This window comes from Chrysochloris asiatica, unplaced genomic scaffold, assembly GCF_000296735.1.
Source record: "Chrysochloris asiatica unplaced genomic scaffold, ChrAsi1.0 scaffold00031, whole genome shotgun sequence".
In the NCBI taxonomy this organism is placed as follows: domain Eukaryota; kingdom Metazoa; phylum Chordata; class Mammalia; order Afrosoricida; family Chrysochloridae; genus Chrysochloris; species Chrysochloris asiatica.
Window position 1 is genome coordinate 1,435,443 of NW_006408549.1, and position 22,189 is coordinate 1,457,631.

At 37.9% G+C, this 22,189-nt stretch overlaps 1 protein-coding gene across 2 annotated transcripts in view; it reads right to left on the bottom strand.

Annotated features, from left to right (window-relative positions):
- Positions 1–22,189, bottom strand: part of VPS13B (vacuolar protein sorting 13 homolog B (yeast)) — a 1,072,080-nt gene that overhangs the window by 425,675 nt on the left and 624,216 nt on the right. For both annotated transcript variants that reach the window (XM_006859183.1, XM_006859184.1), the window contains exons 31-32: positions 9,358–9,484; positions 5,825–5,968 (exon numbers count right to left, since the gene is read on the bottom strand). In XM_006859183.1, the coding sequence (XP_006859245.1) occupies positions 5,825–5,968; positions 9,358–9,484 (271 nt within the window). The remainder of the gene's footprint in view (positions 1–5,824; positions 5,969–9,357; positions 9,485–22,189) is intronic.

A 22,189-nucleotide genomic window follows, 5' to 3' on the forward strand; every position in this document is an offset into this window, starting at 1 on the left:
CCAGAAATATCACCATAGAAAGCTTGTAAGTCTGTCTTCTGCCTATAACTAATTGGAATACCTAAAATGGGGCTATAATGTATCTAGTGAAGGAGGTCTCATGATGAGCCTCTGCATTACATAAAACTGTAGAAGGAAGCCTGAACCACATCCAGACCATCAGAGAAGGGAAACTTTCCTCTTGAAAGGACAAGCGGACCAGCCTGGAGCAGCCAGAAAACCAGAAGACACTTCTTGAAAGAAGGAACTACAGGAAAAATACAAAACAACAAGGGCAGTCCAACTGTTACCACAAGAACAAGCAAGCTGTCGGCCCAGGAGATATCAAGGCAAGTGATCAGGTCCTCTCAGTGCAAATCCTCCTCCAAGACTAAGATGCAATGGGAAAACACGTTCTGATTGGCGACCACACACGTCACCCATAAAGAGAAGTGACCAAAGAACATCGAAGAAGCTAAGCCCTGCATCGTTCAGCAGACTATGGTGAGCCCGGGTGGAGACCTGGTCAGCCAGCAGTGAGGCAAGACCTGGGGACTCATGGGCTCAGAGTCAGTGACACATCCACAAAGGACTAGAGTGGAGACCGAAGCGACCAACAGATAAGAAGAGGGCGGACAGACGCAGGAACACCACATCTGCAGATGATACTCACTTGCAACGGCTCCAATGATGGGACGAACAAAGCTCAACCCGAAGAAGAAAGAAGAGGAAAAAAACGTCATCTGATACAACATGATGAACTGGACATCCACCTATAAATGCAGTAGCTCAAAAGAGGAGCCAAATCCCTGCTCCAAGAATTATTCCCACCCCCTCCACACAAAGTGTAGATAGGGATGGACAAGTTGAACACTGACTAACCAAAAATGGGAGAAGGGATACAAAGGTAAGAAGTGACTGGCTTACAAGCTTTCAAGAGGGAACCTAGATCCACAGGGTGGGGAGGATGGTAGAGTCTCCAGTGAGTAGTATCCGACCTGTCTAGGAAGGGCAGATGAAAAGAAATGCAGATGGGTCCTTTGGGATGCAAGGGTGAATAATTGTCACCAGGACTGACTGTGAGGACTGGAAATGTAAAGGTGGATATTTTATAGCAAGGAGGGGAGTGATTAACCTTTCAGTCTAGAAGCAGAGGGTCCTGGGACCATCAATGGAGAAGAGCAGAGAGCGGGACCCCACCCAAAGGAGCAGTGAGGCCTGAGACTGAGACAGAGAGGATGACGTGAAGAGAGAGGATGACGTGAAGAGATGGAGTGGCTGGGGACTAGGGATCCAGAGAGGGAGAGGGGCTGTGTACTGAGGACTGTGAGGGCAGTGTGGGCGGGATTGCAGGGTATACCCTTTGGTTGGGTGATGATGCATGGACAGGATGGTAACTATGGCAATGAGACCATGTATGATGGAATGAATGTAAAACTAATGTTCCCCCATGTAGACTATCACACAATACACAATAAAACATTAAAAAAAAAAAAAGAAAAGAAAAAGAAGAAGATTAAGAATCTTGGTATTTCAGATTGTATCCTAAGACTTTCTTTTAAGAAGATTAAGAATCTTGGTGTTTTTAGGTGCCTTCAACTCAGTCCCAACTCATATTGACATTATGCAAAACAGAATGAAACACTGCCCAGTTCTAAGAAAACTTGCAAACAACTGTATCAATAACCAAAGCCCTTTTAAATACTGGCAAAGGAATCAAGGCTGAGTAGTGATGCTCTTATGTTGGGAGAAAATTTACAGTTGTACATTTGTTGAACTATGACTGTATCTAGGATATTATCCACCACCTGAAACAATAATCTGGGAGCCAACTATCACGGCAGTTGCCATGTCTAAGAGAACAGTGAAATCAAAGTACAAATACAGGTTACTGCTCTGAAAGGGGTCACATCTCCTGGACAGAGTGGAAGAATACGTGGAACGAAACTCAAAATTTTTAAAGAATAAAGACCAGGATTACAGGTCAGAATGAGACCAGAAGAAACTGAAACTATAGCTCCCAACTACCCTTCAGGTCTGGAAAGGAACTCACCCTCGTGGTACAAATTTCAGTCAAGCACTAAAGGTCTACAGCGGGGACAACAACTCTAGTAAGGTATGTTCACCATGGAACCATCAATCATTCAAAATCAAAAGGGCAACGTTTACCTGAGGACAGAGTTGAGAAGGGAAGGGAAGGTGGGGGGAATGGAAACAGGAACCACAGGGAGGATTTTTGTTTTTGTTACATTTAGGTGCAACCCATATTGAAGGCTCTGGTCTTTGATTTTCATCAATAAGTATTTTAACTCTTTGATTATAACAGGCAAGGTTGTATCATCTGCATATTGCAGGTTGTTAATGAGTCTTCCCTCCAATCCTCCAAACCTTTCTCTGATTATCTGCTCAGCATACAGATTGAAAAAGTATGGTGAAAGAATACAAACTTAGAGCACAACTTTGCTCACTTTAAACCATTCATTGTTCCCTCATGCTGTTTGAACAACTGCCTCTTGGTCTATGTACCAGTTCCTCAAGAGCACAATTAAGTGTTCCGAATACTCATTCTCAATAATGCTGTCCAAAGCTTGTCATGAGCAGTCAATAAAGCACAGGTATTTCTGGTATTCTCTGTTTTCAGCCAAGATCCATCTTATGTCAGCAATGATATCCCTCGTTCCATATCCTCTTCTGAATCTGGCTCGAACCTCTGGCAGTTCTCTGTCAATATATGGTTACAGCTGTTTTTAAATTACCTTTAGCCAAATTTTGCTTGCATGGGATATTAATGATATTGTCCAATGATTTCCACATTCCGTTGGGGCACCGCTCTTTGGAATGGGCACAAATATGGATACCTTCAAGTCAGTTGGCCAGGTAGAGTTGTCTTCCAAATTTCTTGGCATAAATGAATGAGTGCCAGTGCTGCCTCCATTTGTTGAAAGACTTCAATTTGTATTCCATTAATGTTCTTTGCCAATGACTTCAAAGAAACTTGGACTTCTTCCTTCAGTACCACTGACACTTGATCATATGCAACCTTGTCTATGGACCACCGTAATCTAGAACCATGGTTTAGAATAGGGTTAAATTGGACTCCCATTCTATACGTATAATATTATCTCCAAAAATGAACAAAGGACCACGGATATTTAAAAAAACAAAATCAAAGCCTAGATAGCTTCTGGAACTGTGAAGACTGACTTAACCTCCAGAAATGCTTGTTTAATCTAACTCTACACAACCCCTGGCTTAGCCAAACCAGATCCTAGTAATGAGCATCAGCAGAAGGTGGGTAACAGTTAATAACCAATTTGCTTACTTGAATATACTAAAAACATCGGTAATCTGTGAGTTAGAGTTCCTTGATACGAGAAATTCATAAAATAAGCACAAATAATATTGTTGCAAGCTGAGTTGATTGTACAGAAATGTTAACGGTACTTCCGAGGCTGTAGTCTTTCCAGTATCAAATCACTAAGGCTTTCATCCTGAGAAGCCAGTGGGTTCAAACGACTGACATTTAGGGTTACCAGCCCATGCTTGATGGATGCGCCAACAGGGCTCCTCCTACACCAAATGTGGAAGTAAATACTGTTTTCCAAACCAAGTTAGTTTATGAATTTCACAACATATGCCATACAAACATTTTTCACTTATTTGTTTTCACGTCATACAATTCTATTCTTAACAATTGTCTAACGCATATTGGAAAAAGTCAGTATTTTGAAGAATATAGAGTGCTATTGATCTTTTAGAACAAACTGAATAGACAGAAATCAGAAATAAAGGATGGAAAGACATGCTCAAGTTAGAGAATCTCCATTTACAACAACAACAACAAAAAAGTTTCATCATAGTTAAATAATTTTTTTGAATAAAGAAGATTGCTAGAATAATGTAAAAGCTATACTACTGGGACAATAGCAAAATGGAAAAAGGAGTTGAAGACCAACATTCAAATCTCAGATCCCAGCCATCATTCACTAGCTGCGTATGTACGTGATTATAAGTAGATTATTACTCTCTATGAACCCTAAGACCCTCATCAGCAAAATCTTCAAATCTATGTTACAACACGCCTGTAATAACACATTTGAACATAGAGGAGTTAACATATATGAAAATGCCTGACACAATGACTGACCTTGAGTGACACTGTAGGAAGTGAATAACTCTTTCTTCTCTCTCTTACTCCTTTTTAGTATTTGGATTATTTCATAGGCAGAGCCATGGCTGATTTGCAAATGATTTGTCACAGACTCCACTGTCGCTCATCTATTCGACACAATTGTTTCATGTGTAGTTCAATGCTGTCATCAGCTGTGGATGTGGATGAGTGTTTTAATACAGCAGTAGTGTGGACTATTTTTGACTCACCCTCTTGTGTGTAGGAGTGGCTGGAGGGTTTGAATCACTGACCTTATGGTTAGTAGTCCAGTGTTTATCATACAGTGCCATACCAGGACTCCTATATACATGTACATGTGCATATATATATGTTGTTGATGTAGAGTGACGTTGAGTCAGTTACAACCCACAGCAACCCTGTATAGGGTTTTCAAGGAGTGGATGCTGAGCCTGAACCACCGATTTTGTGGTTCAAACACCAACTTTGCAGTCCAGTGCCACACCAGGCCTCCGTACATATATATGTATATACGTATACATACATATACATGTGTGTGTGTGGATGTAGATAGATAGATAGATAGATAGAGATAGATACACATATAATATTTTGTCCCTTTAACCTTCTTTAAAGTATACAATTCAGTAACTTAATTACATATATCATGTTGTCCAACCTCCTCTACTATTCCAATAATACGTCACCACTTCTAACAGAAACTCAGTATCCCTTAAGCAATAATTCCATATACGCTCTTGGTCCGAGTCCATGATAACCATTAATAAACTTCTGTTTCTATGCATTTGCCTATGTGGAATCATACAACTGTCTTTTTGTAGACACAGCCTTATTTCACTAAGCACATTTTCATGGTTCATCCATGTTGTAGCATACATTACAGCTTCATTTCTCTTTATGGTTGACTAGTACTCCATCCCATTGTATGGATAAACCCCATTTTGTTTATCCATTCCTCTGTTACTGGACACCTGAGTTATTGTTACCTTTTGATGATCTCCTACACCTTCTTAATAAACAGAACTTAAGAGTCTACTGCACAACTCATGAAAAAAGTAAAAGTAACACTGTTTTCAAAAGTAAGCGATTTCCTCAGCTCAATTTTGCTTTTAGTACAGATATGATTCTAGGGATGAAAAAACAAAAAGTATATCCTGAGAAGCATCTCACAAGCAGCTCTGTTTGTTTCACACTGACATCCTTTGTGGTTATAATGCAGGCTTCCAAAGAACTCAGGATCAGAATTAACATTCTAGGCAGGCATTCAATTTCTAGAATTGTGTCCATTCTTCACAGATCATGGGAAAAGAAAGCTTTATAAGTTATTTACTGAAGAAATTCCCATAGTACTCTTATAAAGTTTGCTTCCAAAAGAGGCCCTGCCCCTGTAATGTATCTGTGTAAGTGAAAGCTCTCCCAGGTTTCTTACATTATACTTTAGAAATTTTAGCAGGGTAATAAAATCAGATTTTTAAGAGAGCTTTTCCTGAGGCCAGGCCACAGCAATTTTCCAAAGGTGCATGATAAATAAGAAGAAAAGAGAATAAGCAAATACAAAATTAAAAATCATTAATACAAAATGATTTATGACCAGGTTTCAAATAAAGTTAAATATAAAATAATTAGCAGAAATCATTGAGTTTAAATAAGATGGCACAAATACAAGTATCCAAATCAAAATCAGGTAATAGGTACCTCTGTGGCCTTGTTTGGTGGTTCCAGTCCAGTCATATTTGCTACTATTAACTGATGTAAGAGTTGAACTTGAGCCACACTTAGGAAGAAGTCCAGGTTTGTGGTTATATTCACTTCCAAGGAATGACCACACACTAAAATCTCCTGAAGGAAAAAAAGGATGACTAGAGATAAAGAAACATGATAGCCATTATATGATCATTTAGCATTCTTGGTTTCTCGATTTTCATTACTATTATGGTTTCCTGGGACTTAAGTTTATATGTTAAAAAGAATAGCAGAAATTGTGAGCATACCCAAAAGACACAGTTTAATGGATTAATAAACACTTGTGTTCCAGGCCTTTTGTTAGTTACAGGGCAACAAATTAATAGTAAGAATTTTTCACTTTTTGATATCCATTTAACTTTCTCATTCTTTTACTACTACCATTGTTTCAGTAAGTAATAGTGTTTATTCATGGAAACCAACATACATTTACTGCGCATCGCCTAAGTCCCAGGCACTTCATTAAAGCAGTAGGACTTCACAGAGAATGACGTTGGCCTTGAGAGGCAACCTGCTCTTGAGGCTGGACAAGCAGATGTAAACAGGCAATTGCAGGCAGGCAATTACAATCACAAGTGCTATGGTCTGAGCATTTCTCAAAGGAACAGGCTTCAAATCACTTATAACAAATTACAGTGCTGAAGCCAGAGAGAGCTAGACTAATTAATTTCACTTCTTTTTCAATCTGCTAAAATCTTGGCAGCATTAGGTAGATGTTCATTACTTAACTGGTGCTTTTCTTCATAACTGAATCACTTGAACATTCATCATTCATTGGAAAACCATTCAGAGAAGGAAAACAGAAATGAAAACCAATCCAGAAGCTTCACTTAATAAGCAGAAGTAGTCCTGCCTCTTGTCATGAAATGCATGTGGATAATGTTCAAATGCTAAGTAAGAAATGTGCACTAGACCTTCTCCTTATTACTGTCATGCAAGGAAATGGATTTCAGGAGACTATGGTTGGCCAAAATACAAACTAGACAGCTTAGAGCAGCTTTTAATAAAGCCATAAACAACAGCATGTCTGAAATGGTTATCCTACTTGGTTAATTAATTCTCCTTCTAAGAATTTCCTGCAATTTACTTATTATAATTTAAATTCTTATTTTCCTCTTAATGTAATTATTAAAAGCAGTAAAAAGCACACTGAATCAGACATTTTTTGTTTTAAAATTGTCACTTAAATATTTCCCAAAAGAGTTAAAAGTTTTACTAGAAATATCTTACTTCTATCCATGGCATACCTCCTGCAAAAACTGTTGCTAAGTGCTGTTGAGCCAGTTCCAACTCATACGACCCTATATAGGGTTTCTGAGGAACAGCTGGTGGGTCTGAACCACCAACCTTGTGGTTCAAACCAACTGTGCGGTCCAGTGCTTATACTACAGCAGCACATAAAGATTTCTCCTGCAAAAACTGTTGTTGAGAGTTGTCAAGTCGGTTCCAATCATAGCGAAACTGTACAGAGTTTCCAAGGAGTGACTAGTGTGTTTGAACCACTGACTTTGTGTGTAATAATAGCCCAGTGCTTATCCTACAGTGTCGCATCTGTACAAACTAGTACCTAATTAATCTTAAAGTGGGAGATAAAATTGTACATAATGCAGTAGGCAAAATCAGCAGCTGACAAATACCATACAAATAACATCCTTTCTATTTTTATAGAAAGTTCATTTTCTCAGATTCCTCTTATAAATTGTTTTCTCTTTTGGTAAGTTTGATCCTCTAAGAAGGCATGTGTATAAGGAAACTGACACAGTAAGAACTTCAAGTGAATAGCTTATGAGGGTGTCCTGGAGTAATAACCCCAGTTTGACTGAGAACGAGGTTTTCTGGTCTCCAGCTTCATGCTTCTTTCACTTGGGAATGGGGAGCTTTATAAAAACGTCTTTGAATTAGAAGATGAGACTCTAAGTAAAGATAGTATTTTATTAAGCAGTTTGATATATACTTACTTTTGTTTCTCAATTCCATGAATTTAAGCATTGGGAATCAGAACAAAAAGTATTTTCAGGGGAAGAAAAACCTTAATTATTCCCTGTAATTATACCATTTCCTTTCTATGAGGCAAAATATACATAGCAAATAGAAACAACTCTACTTGAGAGTAAACTGAATCACATTTAATTCACTTTCATAATAACATTGTTGGTTTGTTGTTATGTGCCGTGGAGTCGGTTCCGACTCATAGTGACCCTGTACAGGGTTTCCGAGGCTGTAAATCTTTATGGGAGCAGAAAGCCTCATCTTTCTCCCGCAGAACAGCTGGTAGTTTCGAACTGCTGATCCTGAGGCTCACAGCCTGATTCGTAACCACTACGCTACCAGCAACATTAGTCTAAAATAAATAAATTAAGGGGGTTACTAAAGGAAGAGTTTGAAAATGTACCCTAAACTAACTGTGTTACTAAGCAATTGAAATATAGTAGACTTATTAAGGTGTCCTGGTGGTGCACTGGTTATTAACTTGGCTGTTAACCGAAAGGTTCGAAGTCTGTAATCACCTATTAACTCCTTGGGAGAAAGACAGGACAATGTGCTCTCGTAAAAGTTACAGGCAGGAAAATACTATGGGGCCGTTCTATTCTGTTACATGGGGTCGCTATGATTTATAATCGACTCAACCACATCCAATAACAACAAAAATAGACTTAGTTAATCTTTATGCACCTTTTGTGGATACTTTAGATATCCAGGCTAACCTAACTTTCCTAAGGTTACTATATACATTGCATGACAGCATATACTATTAAATTGGATTAATATATGTGAGATCTAGTTTTTCTGAACTTTTCTTAACAATGGCCTATAAATCTGCGAATAACAAAAAAGAGGTGTTTAGCATAACAATTTTCTATGAAGAATACTTTTCAAGTTATAGTAAACATCATTACTATGTAGCAATTCCAGTGAGGAATGAGGACAGTACACCAGGGTGATCAGACTTGAAATTGAAGTCCACCAAGTTATTGATGATGTGACAATGATCAATTACTGCTTTTCTGACCTCAGTTTCCTAATCTATAAAGCATGGATACTAATATTACCTATCTCCTAAGGATATTAAGAAGACAAAATAAGGTAATCTATGAAGAATTCCCTATGTAAATCATTCATGTAAGAACTCTGTTTCATGTCAATGTTATTGTTGATTCTATCAGAATGAGGTTGTAGAAGCTAGAAGAGTAGGGTCTGGAACCAGGGCAGTTAGGTTCATACATGTGACTATCTAGGCAAATTGGCTAAAATTGGATGGCAATAGTAGTTACTGATAGGATTATTAGGAGGAGTAAATGGGTTTTTACATGGAAAGCAATAACTGAACAGTACCTGATAAACAGAAAGAGCTCAATAAATATTAGCTACCGTACTGCTATTAATGAGCTAATCTGAAATCATATGAGGTGAAACCATGCGAACCCTAACACACAGAGTGGATCAGCTCCATTATTTAGCCTGAATTAAAACCTACATGTACTAACCTCAGTATGCAAATTCTCCGGAGAAATTATTTTGGTGAAAATGATAGCAGGTGCTCCAGTTATTCTGACAGAAAAGTCCGTCAAAATTGGAGTTAAAATTGCTCTTCTTTCCTGATGTCTTCTTATGCTAAAAGGTAAAATGAAAAATTATTAACCTTTTGACATTTTCAGAGATATGTCTCACTGAATTTGTACAGGTATTTGTTACTGTAAACATTAAGATGTGTATTGCTGTGATGCAGGAAACTATGCAAACTGTATTTCAAATATCAACAGGGTCACCCATAGGAGGCAGGTTACAGGGGGGCTTCCAGACTAAGGTACATTAGGCAGAAGGACCTGGCAATCCACTTAAAAAACAAACAAACAAACAAAAAACCTGGTCAGTGACAACCTTAAGAAAATCAATAAAATATTCTTCGATTTCGTGCCAGAAGATGAGTGTCCCTTCTGACTTGGAAACTAGAAGACAGTTGGAAGGCACCCAAAATAAAACTCTCCTCAATGTAGAGTTGACCTTAATGACATGAATGGAGTAAAGCTTTCAGGACCTTAGTTTACTGATGCGGCACAACTCAAAATAAGAAAAAACAGATGTTGGCATCCATTTAGTAGTCAGAACACATAATGATAAATTCATCTAGAAAAATGGGAAATTGTCAAAAAATGTAATGGAACACTTGAAAATGGTTGTCCTAGGCATCTGTGAGCTAAAATACACTAGTACTGGCCAATTTGAATGGGACAATAACATGGTCTTCTACTATTTCAGGAATGACAAACTGAGGAGAAATGGCATCAAATTCATTGTCAAATAGGACACTTTAATATCTATCTCAGAGCATAATGCTGTTGCTGCACTAACATGAAAAACTGGTAAAGTATGATTATTATTCATGTTGATAATCAACTACTAATGCCAAAAATGAAAAAATTGAAGATTTTTACCAACTTCTGCAGTCTAAAATTGATCAAACATGTAATCAAGATGCATAATATTATATCAATGATTGTAATGTGAAATTTGGAAACATTGAAGTATCAGTAGTTGGCAAATGGCTTTGGTGTCAGAAACTACTCTAGAGATTGCATGACAGAATTTTGGAAGATCCTATTCTCTGAAAATACTTTTTTTATCAACAACATAAACAATGATACAGCTCAACCTTGCCAGATGGAATACATAGGAATCAGCTACATCAGTGAAAAGAGATAATGGAGAAGTTCAGAGTCATCAGTCAGAACAAGGCCAGGAGTCACTTGCAGAATAGCCACCAAATGGTCATATGTAGGTTTCAAAGTGAAGTTAAAATAATTTTTTTTTAAGTCTATAAAAGCCTAAGTAAGTATGAGCTTAAGTTTATCCAAATGGAATTTAGTGACAATCTCAAGCACAGATTGGATGCACTGAACACTAGTGACCAAAAGCCAGACGGATTGTGGGATGACATCATACATGAAGAAGGCATTTAAAACACAAGAATGAAAAACAACAGCAAAATGATGTCAGAAGAGACTCTAAAACTGACTCTTGAACATAGAGAAGATAAAGTGACTGGAAGAAATTATGAAGTAAAGAGCTACACAGAAGACTCGAAATGGTGACTAGAGAAGACAAAGTAAAATATTATAATGCAACATACAATGACCTGGGCTGGGCTCAGCATTTCTCAAACTGAAAGAACTGAAGAAAATATTCAAGTTCTTGACTTGAAATACTGAAAGATTCTACAGCCAAAATTTTGAACAATACAGGAAGCATCAAAAGAGGAAATGAACACAGAGTTATTATATAAAAAAGAATTGGTCCATGTTCAACCATTTCTGGAAGACATCTGTGATCAAGAACTGATGGTACTGAAGGAAGAAGTCCAAGCTACAAAACAAGATTCTGGGAATTGATGAAACACCAATTGAGATGTTCCAACAAATAGATGGATCACTGGCATTTTCTACGACAAAAATTTGGAAGACATAGCCAAAGGTCTGGAAGAGATCCATATTTGTGCCCATTCTAAAGAAAGCTGATCCAAAGAATGCAGAAATTACTGAATAAAATCATTAATATCATCTGCAATTAAAATTATACTGAAGATAATTAAAAAGCGGTTGCAACAGTGCATCAACTGGGAACTGTCAGAAATTCAATCCAGATTAAGAAGAGGATGTGATAATGCTGATGTCACATGGATCTTGACTGAAAGCAGAGACTACTAGAGAGATATTTTCCTGTGTTTTATTAACTATGCAAAGGCATTTGACTGTGTAAATCATAACAAATTGTGGATAACATTGAGACAAATGGAACTTTCAGAACATTTCACTGTATTCATATGAAGCTGTACATAGACCACATGGCAGTTGTTCAAACAGGACAATAAGACACTGCAAGGTTTAAAATCAAAAGAGTATGTATCAAGGTTGTATCCTGTCATATACTAATTCAATCTGCATATTGACCATATAATATGAGATGCCAGACTAAATGAAGAAGAACTTAGCATCAGGATTAGTTAGAGGAAGACTCATTAAATCTATAATATGCAGATGACACAAACTTGCTGACTGAGATCATTTATTGATAAACATCAAATCCTACAGCCTTCTGTATGGGTTACATATCAATGTACAGAAAATAAAAGTTCTCATCACTGGACCAATAAACATCATCATGATAAATGGAGAAATTTTTGATATATCAAGGATTTCATTTTACATGAATTTACCATGAACATTCATGGAAGCAGCAGTTGATAAATCAAATGATATACTGCATTAAGCACATATGCTGAAAAAGACCTCTTTAAAGTGTTAAAAAACAAACATGTTACTTTGAGGACTAAGGTGTGCCTGACTCAAGCTATGTGCATATGCATGTAAAATCAGGAGACCAAATAATGAAAACTGAAGAACTGATGAATTTGAATTGCAATGCTGGCAAAGAACACTTAATATACTAGGGCTGCCGGAAGAATAAAATGTGTGTTGGAAGAAGTACTGTTCTCATGAACTTAGGAAACAATATCAGGAGGAACCATTCCCTGGAAAAGTACATCATGCTTAGTAAAGTAAAGGATGAGGGAAAAACAAAACAAAACACCCTGTTTTAACAAGATGGATTAATACAAAAATGTACAAGTGGCAATAATGGGCTCAAACACAGGACAGTGTTTCATTCTGAGGGAGGTGGGGTTGTAAGTGACTTGATGGTATCTAAAAATAACAATGCTTCTAACATTCTATTGAATAACTGCCATCATTAGAGTCTCCTTAGGGTTAGGATAGTCTCTCTCTCTCTTTTTTAAGTTTTTATTGTGAATTGAGTGATACTTTACATTGGGAAACATTAGTTCATTTCATTGCAACGATTACAATCCCCTGCATTCTTCATCATTCAACAGTATTGTTTTCATTTCCTCTGTTGTTTTTTTTTTTTTAATGTACACGAAAACACTCAGGAATATACAAACATTCAAACAGCCAGAGGGCACACCCTGTCCCCTGGCCACCAGCACACATCCCGTCTCCCTCCATGAGTCTAGAATCCTCAGCTGCTCTATCACTCCATGTCATCATCTCTGCCTCCATCTCTGGCATTACAACTTCTCTGGATAGGGTCCCACACTCCATTCCCGCTCTTCTCCCTTGGTGGTCCCAGGGTCATAGACCCCAGAACTGTAACATTGACCATTCACCCCTTTTTTCTATGAAACATCTACCTTTACAGTTGCAACAATTATAATTAGTCATGATAACAATTACTCAACATTGAATCACGAGAGTCTTGTCCCCATCTCCTTTCACCAGACCTGTCTAGACAGGATGAAAACCACTCAGTGGGGATTTTACCTTCCTCTGCACACTCTGAATCTAAACTACCTCTTGAAAACTTGTAAGCCAGTCACTTTGTGCCTTTCCAGGCCCTGCCCCATTTTAGGTAGCCAATGTCTAAGTTGCCCATCTCTATCAACCTGTGTACAGAGGGGACGGGAATGATCCTTACTGTAAAGATCCTTTCTCTCTTGGTTGATATTTTAAGTTATTACAACCATAAATATAGGTCAAATAAATCAGACTGTAGCTATTTACACTCCCCTCCCCCCCTTTTCCTTTTAGTTGGCTTCTGGACATCCAGCCACTGAAGCTAGGTCCAATGGGCACTACCTACAAGTTGGGTCACCCTTGTTCATATCCCCTCGCTTCATATCAGCTGGATGCTTCACTCTCAGCTATAGCCCTCCGTGGCCACGTCCTTGTCCGTGGGTTCAGGAGTTCCCAGCTCTCCCCGTACTCCAGGTGGATGGGGGTCTATGTCACTTGGTCGGACTCAGTCCACCTCTTCAGCGCTGCTTCCCCCCTACACTTCATCTCTGATCTCTCTTTTTTAAAATGCTAAGAATCATCTACTTGAAATAAACAGCAACTGTCATGATTTCATTTATTATTATCACGTGTGCAGTCTGTAAAATGGCTTTTGTGAGCTTGATACCAGGTTCTTCATCACAACAAGCCTGTATGTGAAGTGATTCTGGCTAGTTCCATATCTCTTATGAGGAATCTGGGTCTTGGCGGAAGCCACTCCGGGCACAAAACTTATCGAACTGGGCCTGAAGGGCAAACTGACAACACAGCAGCTCCTATTTTAATTCTTTACAGTTGTACCTTTGATCAATTATTTTGCAGAATACTTTTACTTTATATTCGAAAGTGTTAATACATTCAGAGGTAGTCCTACATGCATGGTAAAAGATGAAAGTGAAAATATTATTGAGAATCTAGAAGGTGTGATGGTAAAGACCTTCAGTATGAAACTGGTCATATTCTTAGCTTTCTTTTATAAAAAGAATGCAACTTTGTACTTTACTAGTAAGCAAAACTTTAAAAGCTTTTTGGAACCATTCAGTTTTCTTATCAATTATTGTTATTCTTAGGGGTTGTCCTTAGAAATATGTCCCTATTATTCCCTATATTTTACAAAAACAAAAGTTGTGATCAGAGAACTAGCATAAGTTACATCATGAAAATATCTAGACAGAACTCAATCTTTCTGCATCCTTTTGTATTAGAGTAGTCTAGTGAATGCTGTATCTTTTGTTGAACTCTGTAATGGGCAGAGCTTTATACAGTGTCTGCCAAACAAGCAAATTGTATCATCTGGTTTTGTGTGTGACATGTAAGTATTGGATTTCAAGAACGTCAATTTTGAAGAATTTAGAGATCTGCTAAGTAGAGGGTAACAGAAAGAAGTATTACAAATCTGAGAATAAAGACGAAGACTTAAGATCCTTAGAGACACCCTAATTGTAGCTCAAATTCCATAAATGACCAATGTGAGAAATATGTAACATCTGATGTGTTCTCATAAGGGAATGTTAAAATATATGAGGTATTAAAAATACCTTGAAATGGAAAAGATGGCAGGGAACCAAGCGCAAGCAAAAATTAACTAAAATACTGATGGAAAGAAAAAGTGCTTATCTATATTATACATTTTTTTTTCAATATGTGACAAATTAAATCAGTAACACAACATATAAAAGTCATATGACTTTAGAAATCAAAAGCAAAACTTAAAAGTCAATAGTCCTATAAAACTATACTTTTCTGGCACATATTTCAAACTTTTCTTTATATTTTATCTCCAGTACGTATTTGAGGTAATAATAAGTATTTTTAAATAACATTAAACATAGTTTGAGAGGTCTTAAAAGCTTTGTGTGGCCATCTAAAATATGACTCTTGGTGTCTTCCCATGTGGAGAAAAGAGAGTGAAGGAAATCTAAGATTCAAGGAAACAATTAGTTCACAGGACTAATGGTTCACACTAACCACTGCCGGGAACCTGCCTCCACACAGGTGTTTGGTTCACGAGGTGGGGATATCTGGTGGCTGTAAAGATATAGAAAGAATACACAGAAAGACACAAAGAGGGAGACAAAGAGACACCCCAAAACCAGAGTGGATGCGGGACTGGCATCAGGCAGATCCTGCATTGCAAACATCTCAGCCAAGAAGGCTGTAATATCCTGCATAGTAAACATCTTGGCTAAACAGGCAGTTTGGTTGCAATGCTGGACTGAGCCCCCTGCATGCTGTAATGTACGCCTTGCCAGTAGTAATGCACCTGGAATTCATTCTGTGCCTCCGTTTTATTTAGGGGAGGTACTTTACACAAAGCTGGGTGGGACTAAGACAAGGTACAGTTAACATACGTAATTTTCCAGACATTCAGGCACCTTCACATCATACTTTGCAGGTTCGAATCTCATGACCACAACTTGGTTTCTCAAGCTTAATTAACATACCTTTTAGCACCTAGCCTCAAATGGGGGGAGGAAAAGGAGAAATGAGAGGATTCCCATTGTGATGGCTGCCTGGGCCAGGTTTGCAGGAAGAAGCGAGGTGCCTAGGTGAATGGGCTGCACCTGGAAACCTTTAGGCAGGGCAGTTCTTTTGTTCTTAGAACAGAGACCCGGGTAGCCACCCAATTTACTTTGACTGAATTCTTTGAGGGAAGAACTTTGCCTTTTTGGAATTTTACAGTCTTGGCTTTTAGGAAAATATCACATTTATCTGTGGATATCAGGGCTTCATGTAAGCAATTAATAACAAACCTAACTTAACACTAAGATGAAAAACAGTTTGCTATGACTGCCAGGTGGCTAAAGTCTGTTCCTCAGAGCCTGCGGCCTGTACGGTCTGCAACACTTGGGCCCACAGAGCCTCTTCTAGGCCTGAGACCAGAAGAACAAGAAGGTACCCAGCTACTACTAATAGCCACTTTGTCTAGGATGATTAGAATGGGGAAAAAAGTAAAATAAACCCCAAATTCCTAATTGAGGCCAGGCATACTGAATTGCTAGAGACGGGAGGAACTGCTGAGACCATCATCCTTGTATACTCTTTTAACCTGGATACAAAGCCACTACCAGAGGTCACGTTTCAGCCAAATAGAGACCGATCTATAAATTAATCAGCACCTCTGAGGAATGTGCTCCTTAGAATGAGCAACTATAGGAGACCAAGCAGGGAACAATTGCCCCAAAGCAAGATGAGACAGTAAGGAGGGACCAAGCAAACTGAAGGGATGGGAACGGGGAAAGCAAGAGAAAATAGGCTGAGTGCTGAAACAGTGCAGGATAACAACCAATGCCACAGAACAAACTGTACATACATTTGTGAATGCAAAACCAGTGTGTGGTGTAAACTTTTACCTAAAATAATAAAATGCTAAAAAAAAAAAAAAAGCATGCAAATTTTTAAATGTTTCCTAGCATTTTCAAGGAATCCTAGTAAAGCGTTGTTGAATAAGCAATGGACTGCAAACCACATGATTGGCAGTTCAAACCCACCAGTCGCTCTTTGTAAACCACATACAGGATCACTGAGTCAGATTCCATTCCACAGCACTTAACAACAAAAATAAATATTTTGAAGGATGAAATCAAAAGAAAGAAAAATCACACCCTCAAGGAAGCAACAAAAACAAGAATTAAATTTTTGCAAAGCTGTCGTTGTTAGGTGCTGCTGAGTTGGTTCTAATGCACAACAGAACAAAACACCACCTGGTCTCATGCCATCCTCACAATTGTTACATTTAGGCCCATTATTTTTGCCACTGTGTCAATTTATCTCATTGGGAGTCTTCCTCCTTTTCTCTGACCCTCCATTGTATACCAGGAATGGTGTCCTTGTTGCAATCGCTTAACAAATATGCTGACGTTCAAAATACCAAAATATCAAAGAGAGATCAGCAGCCGCTGTGAGTTCTTAATGACCTAGGATTTTATCTGCTTTCAGTAAACAAGGGAATTCTAGTTTTAATAGCCATACTGAGTTAATACACTAATAGCATATTAGACAAGGATTTTGAAATGAATTGCCTAAATAAAACTTAAAAAAAAAAAAAGAACCAGAAAAAGATTTGCCCATTAAAAACATTGACGTATAAGGAAATTTGTCTATCTGGTATGATAACTTACTGAAAAAAACAAACAAAAAATAAACAATCATTCCTTGGAAAATTAAAAATGTTAGAAATTCCCCATGAGAATTGTGAGAAGGAATGCTAATTTAGACCATAAGTGAGGCCCAGAAATCCCCATTCTGAGTTAATTACATAAAAGTATCATCAGGCCTTAGACAACATTGAGGGACATGTCAGAAGTAGACACAAGGCCTTACCATATGAAAAAGCCTTCAAACCAAACTAAAAAGCATTCTCTCAGAAAAAGCCCTCTGAAAATAAAAATCACATATAATTTGATATACAAAAAATAAGTATTCTATATAAATCTACTTACATTTATTATAACTTCCAAGAGATTGTTTTACAAGCATACCTATATCAAAATACACCCGTTTTACTGAGATAATTAAATGGAATAACAACTTGGATTGTAGTTTGCAGAACTCCTGTATCTAATTCTACTTAATGGACCTTTTGCCATGGAAAATTTCAAAATATAAGCTTCATGGAGGAAGGAGACACTAGAGCATTGCTGTAAATTCCACATAAAAAAGAGGACATTGCAAATTGTATCTTTGTTAGCATAAATCAGAACCCATTGTCAAGTTCATCATCAAGAAGTTTTGATAAAAGAATTATTATATATGGACAATAAAATAAAAAATTTAAATTAATAATGACTTGTAGGGTGGAATGAAAAACATGGGGAAATGGACACAACAAAGCAGATTAGAAAAACAACAAACTAGAACTCCCACAACAATTTCTTTTTTTAAAGTCCCGTTGTGGCACTGTGGGTTAAGGCACCAGACTGCACAGTCGTTTGGATTGCAAGGTCGGTGGTTCAAGCTCACCAGTCGCTCCTTGGAAACCCTAATCAGGGTCGCTATGCGTCGGAATCTACTCGACAGAACTTAACAACAATAAGGATAAATATGTATTTATATGTATTCAAATACATAATTGATTCGTTCTGACCCATAGTGACCCTGGATAGAGTTTCCGAGGAGCAGCTGGTGGGTTTGAACTGCTGAACTTGCAGTTCAAAACTGACCTTGCAGTCCAGCTCATTATCCTGTAGTGCCAGGTTATCTTAACTCAATTCTGACTCATAGTGACCTTGTATAAGATTTCCAAGGACCGGTTAGTGGATTTGAACTTATGACTTTGGCATTATCAGACAAGGAATGTATGAAATGTATAGAAAACTGCAACACCTCTACAAGAAAAAGATCATCAATCCTGTTAGAAAATGGGCACTGGACATGAACAGACACTTCTCCAAGAAGTGCAGCCAACAAATATATGCAGAAACATTCACGATTATTAGCCATTTTGTTGTTGTTGCTCTAAGTGCCTTCGAGTTGGTTCTGACACAAAGCAACTCTTTATAAGGTTTCCAAGGAGCAGCTGGTGAGCTTGAACTACCAACCTTGCAGTTCAAACAACTTCGCAGTCTGATGCATTAGCCCATGGTGCCACACCAGGACTCCATTACAAAGATGTAAATCAAAACAACAATGAGATATCATCAATATTAATAGTGAAGTTAAAAACAAAAAACAGAAAACAACAAATGCTAGCAAGAATGTGAAGAGACTGGGATGCTCCTGCATTGCTGGTAAGACTACGCAATGGTTCAATCACTCTGGAGAACAGTATGGCGAATCATCAAAACACTGGAAATATAAATAGCCTATGAAGTGGCAATCCTTCTACTTGGTATATATCTACAAGAAATATGTGGCAGGAAATTGTCGATGTTCATCACAGCACTATTCACAATAGCAAAATGATGGAGACAGCCTCAATACCCAATAATGAAAGAATGGACACATAAACTTTGGTACATTCACACAATGGAATACCATGCAAGGCTGAAGAAAAACGATGAATCTGTAAAATACCTTGTAACCTGGATGAACCTGGAGCACAATAACAAAAGGCCAAATATTGCATAAAACCATTATTATAAAACCTTAAGAAAAGGTTTCCAGACTAAAAGAAGCCTTCTTTGATGGTTACCAGGGGTGTGAAGTAGTGAAGAGTAATTCACAGGTTAGAGGGTAGATATATGTTAACTTGAGTAATGGAGAGGGCAACATACAAGAAAGGAAGGGCAATATAAAAGAAAAGGGGGTTGGCAGAAGTAATGATAAAGATAGGTGAAGACAGAGTGGGGTATACAAGGCCTAACAGGGATAGAGGTAAATAGTGAGATATATACAACCTTGAAACAACAATACTTAGAGTAGAGACACATGCTGAATATTTATGGGAAGAATAGAATGTGTATGTATGTGTGTATTCATATATTATATATATATGAAGCCAGATTCAGAAGAGGCCATGAAATGAGGGATATCATTGCTGATGTCCGATGGATCTTTGCAACATAAAGAAAATAAAAGAGATTTAAAGACACATGGAATAGTAACAATCTCTCAGAAGTAAGGTCAATAACATATGTTTCTGGGATCTTAAGGCCAACTGAAAGCCTTACTTCTACATATTCAATCTGCCAATCATGTGAAATGTAGGACAGGAACTGGATGGGACAGAAGGGAGCCCTGGTGGCACAACAATTGAGTGCTCAACTACTAACACATCAGTGGTTTAAACCCACCAGTGGGTCCCCATAATCTCTCTATCAATGAAAGGAAAGAAGACCCAGCAATCTGCTCCCATAAAGATTACAGCCTACTCACCCAGTGGTTCATATATTTTTTTTAAAATGTTTTATTGTGAATCATGTGATTGTTTACATGGGAGAACATTAATTTTACATTCACCCTATCGTATATCATTTCATTGCTGTTGTTATAATCCCCTCCATGCATCATTAACCACCAGTGGTTCAATTTTCAGCTAAGCAGTAGATAAGTATATATTGGAGACAACAACACAAGAAAGATTTGCTCACTATAAGAATGGTCCATCATTCAAAAGCATTAACTTAAGGACAGAGCTGAAAAGGGATAGCATGGTGGCGGAATGGAAACAGGAACCACGAAAGAAATGGGATAACTATGGTTCCATGGAGGGGATTGCAGACATTGAGAGGAAACAAACTGTAGAATGTAAAACTGATGATCTTGTCTGTAAACCTTCACTCAATTCACAATTTAAAAATGTTTTTTTTTAAAAACCGCAACCTAGGAAACCCAATGGGCAAGTTCTATTCTGTCATATAGAGGCATTATCAGTACAAACCAACTGGGTGGCACACAGTAACAAGCAAACAATGAAACAAATGTTTTAAATTCTGTGTAGAGAAAAAAAAGAATCCTACAAAGTAATATACATAATGATACATTGCATTACACTATTTAAATGAACAAAATGCTTTAACCATTTCTCTGACAATCAAGTTTGAAAGATCACCCAAAGAAACCAAATACAGATATTTAGTAAAAGCAACAAATAATAATATTGTGATAATTTTTTTAATTTAAAAAAATTTTTAATTTTTTTATTTTTCAAATATATTTCCCAAGTTCTATTCAAATGGTATCTTTAAATATTACAAGCAAGGAAATTATCATATTAACAACTTGCAGAATCAAAGCTCAGTGGCACTTTCAGGAAATTACAAGATAAACTCTTCAGCACATGCCCCTCTGGCCCTCCATGCACTAATCACCATGTAAAAGAGCACCAGTTATTTGAATGGTGTAAGCTAGGAGTCAACCTACACCTGGTAGACATCCGTAAAGGTTATTTTTGTTCTGGGCACTTCGTTTCCTCAGATTACAAAATAAACCCAGATGAAGTAAAAACGCTTTTGAGGAGAAAAAGAAAAAATGTGGTTATCTAGCAGTGAACTTTAGTGTAAGTGTGAGAGGTCAGAGCACTGCATAGAAAAGTAGTTGACTAACAGAAAGGAACTTGGGCTTCGAGACTAAGCTCTGTCTCTAAGTGACTGAACAGGTCAAAGAGCCTCTTCAAACTTAAGCTTCCTGAACTGATTTTGCTTTGTGATAACTTGCAAAGAATGGTTCAGAGTCTAGAGTTTGCAAAAGGAGACATTTATATGCGATTTGGAAGTGGGAAGACAATGTTCTCTGAAATTCACTGGAGTTGAAGGCAATGAAAGAGTTTGATAAAGAGGTATTAGCAGTTTCCAGTTTGCCCTCACTGTCCCCATTCTGTGGTCAGCTCTTCTCCCTAAGCACTGGCTAGTAAGCCTAGTCTTTCTTTAAAAAAATAATTTTGAGTTTTGTTCCACATTTTCTGCCATTCTACCCAAGATCTTCTAATGTGATGCCTTTCAGCAGTTGGTAGTGAAAATCAGGCACCATCTAGTTCTCATGGTCTCAGAGTTGGGGTGACTGATGTTCGCACAATCCATTGGTCTACTGGACTAATTAATTCCAAGCATCTTCAGTTTTCATCACTCCTTATGTTTGCACATGGACAGACCAATATTTATACCTTAAATGGCAGCTCATGAGTCTTTAAAGTCCCAGAGGCTACTCACCAAAGAGAGGGTGTAGAATATTGTCCTTGAGGACTATGTCATGCCAGTTGACGACGCTTATCGTTAAGTGCCTTTGAGTCAGTTCCAACCCTGTATGAGATTTCCGAAGCTTTGAAATCTTTGTAGGAGTTGTTGTTGCTTTCAGGTGCCATCGAGTCGGAACCGATTCATAGCGACCCCATGCATAGCAGAACGAAACAATATTTGATCCTGGACCAACCTCACTACCGCTGCCACACTTGAGTCCATCAATGCCACCTGGACAATCCATCTCGTTAGAGGTCTTCCTCTTTTTCTCTGACCTTACCCAGCATGACATCCTTCTCCAACGATTGTTTCCTCCAGACAATATGTCCAAAGTAGGAGAGACAAAGCTTAGCCAT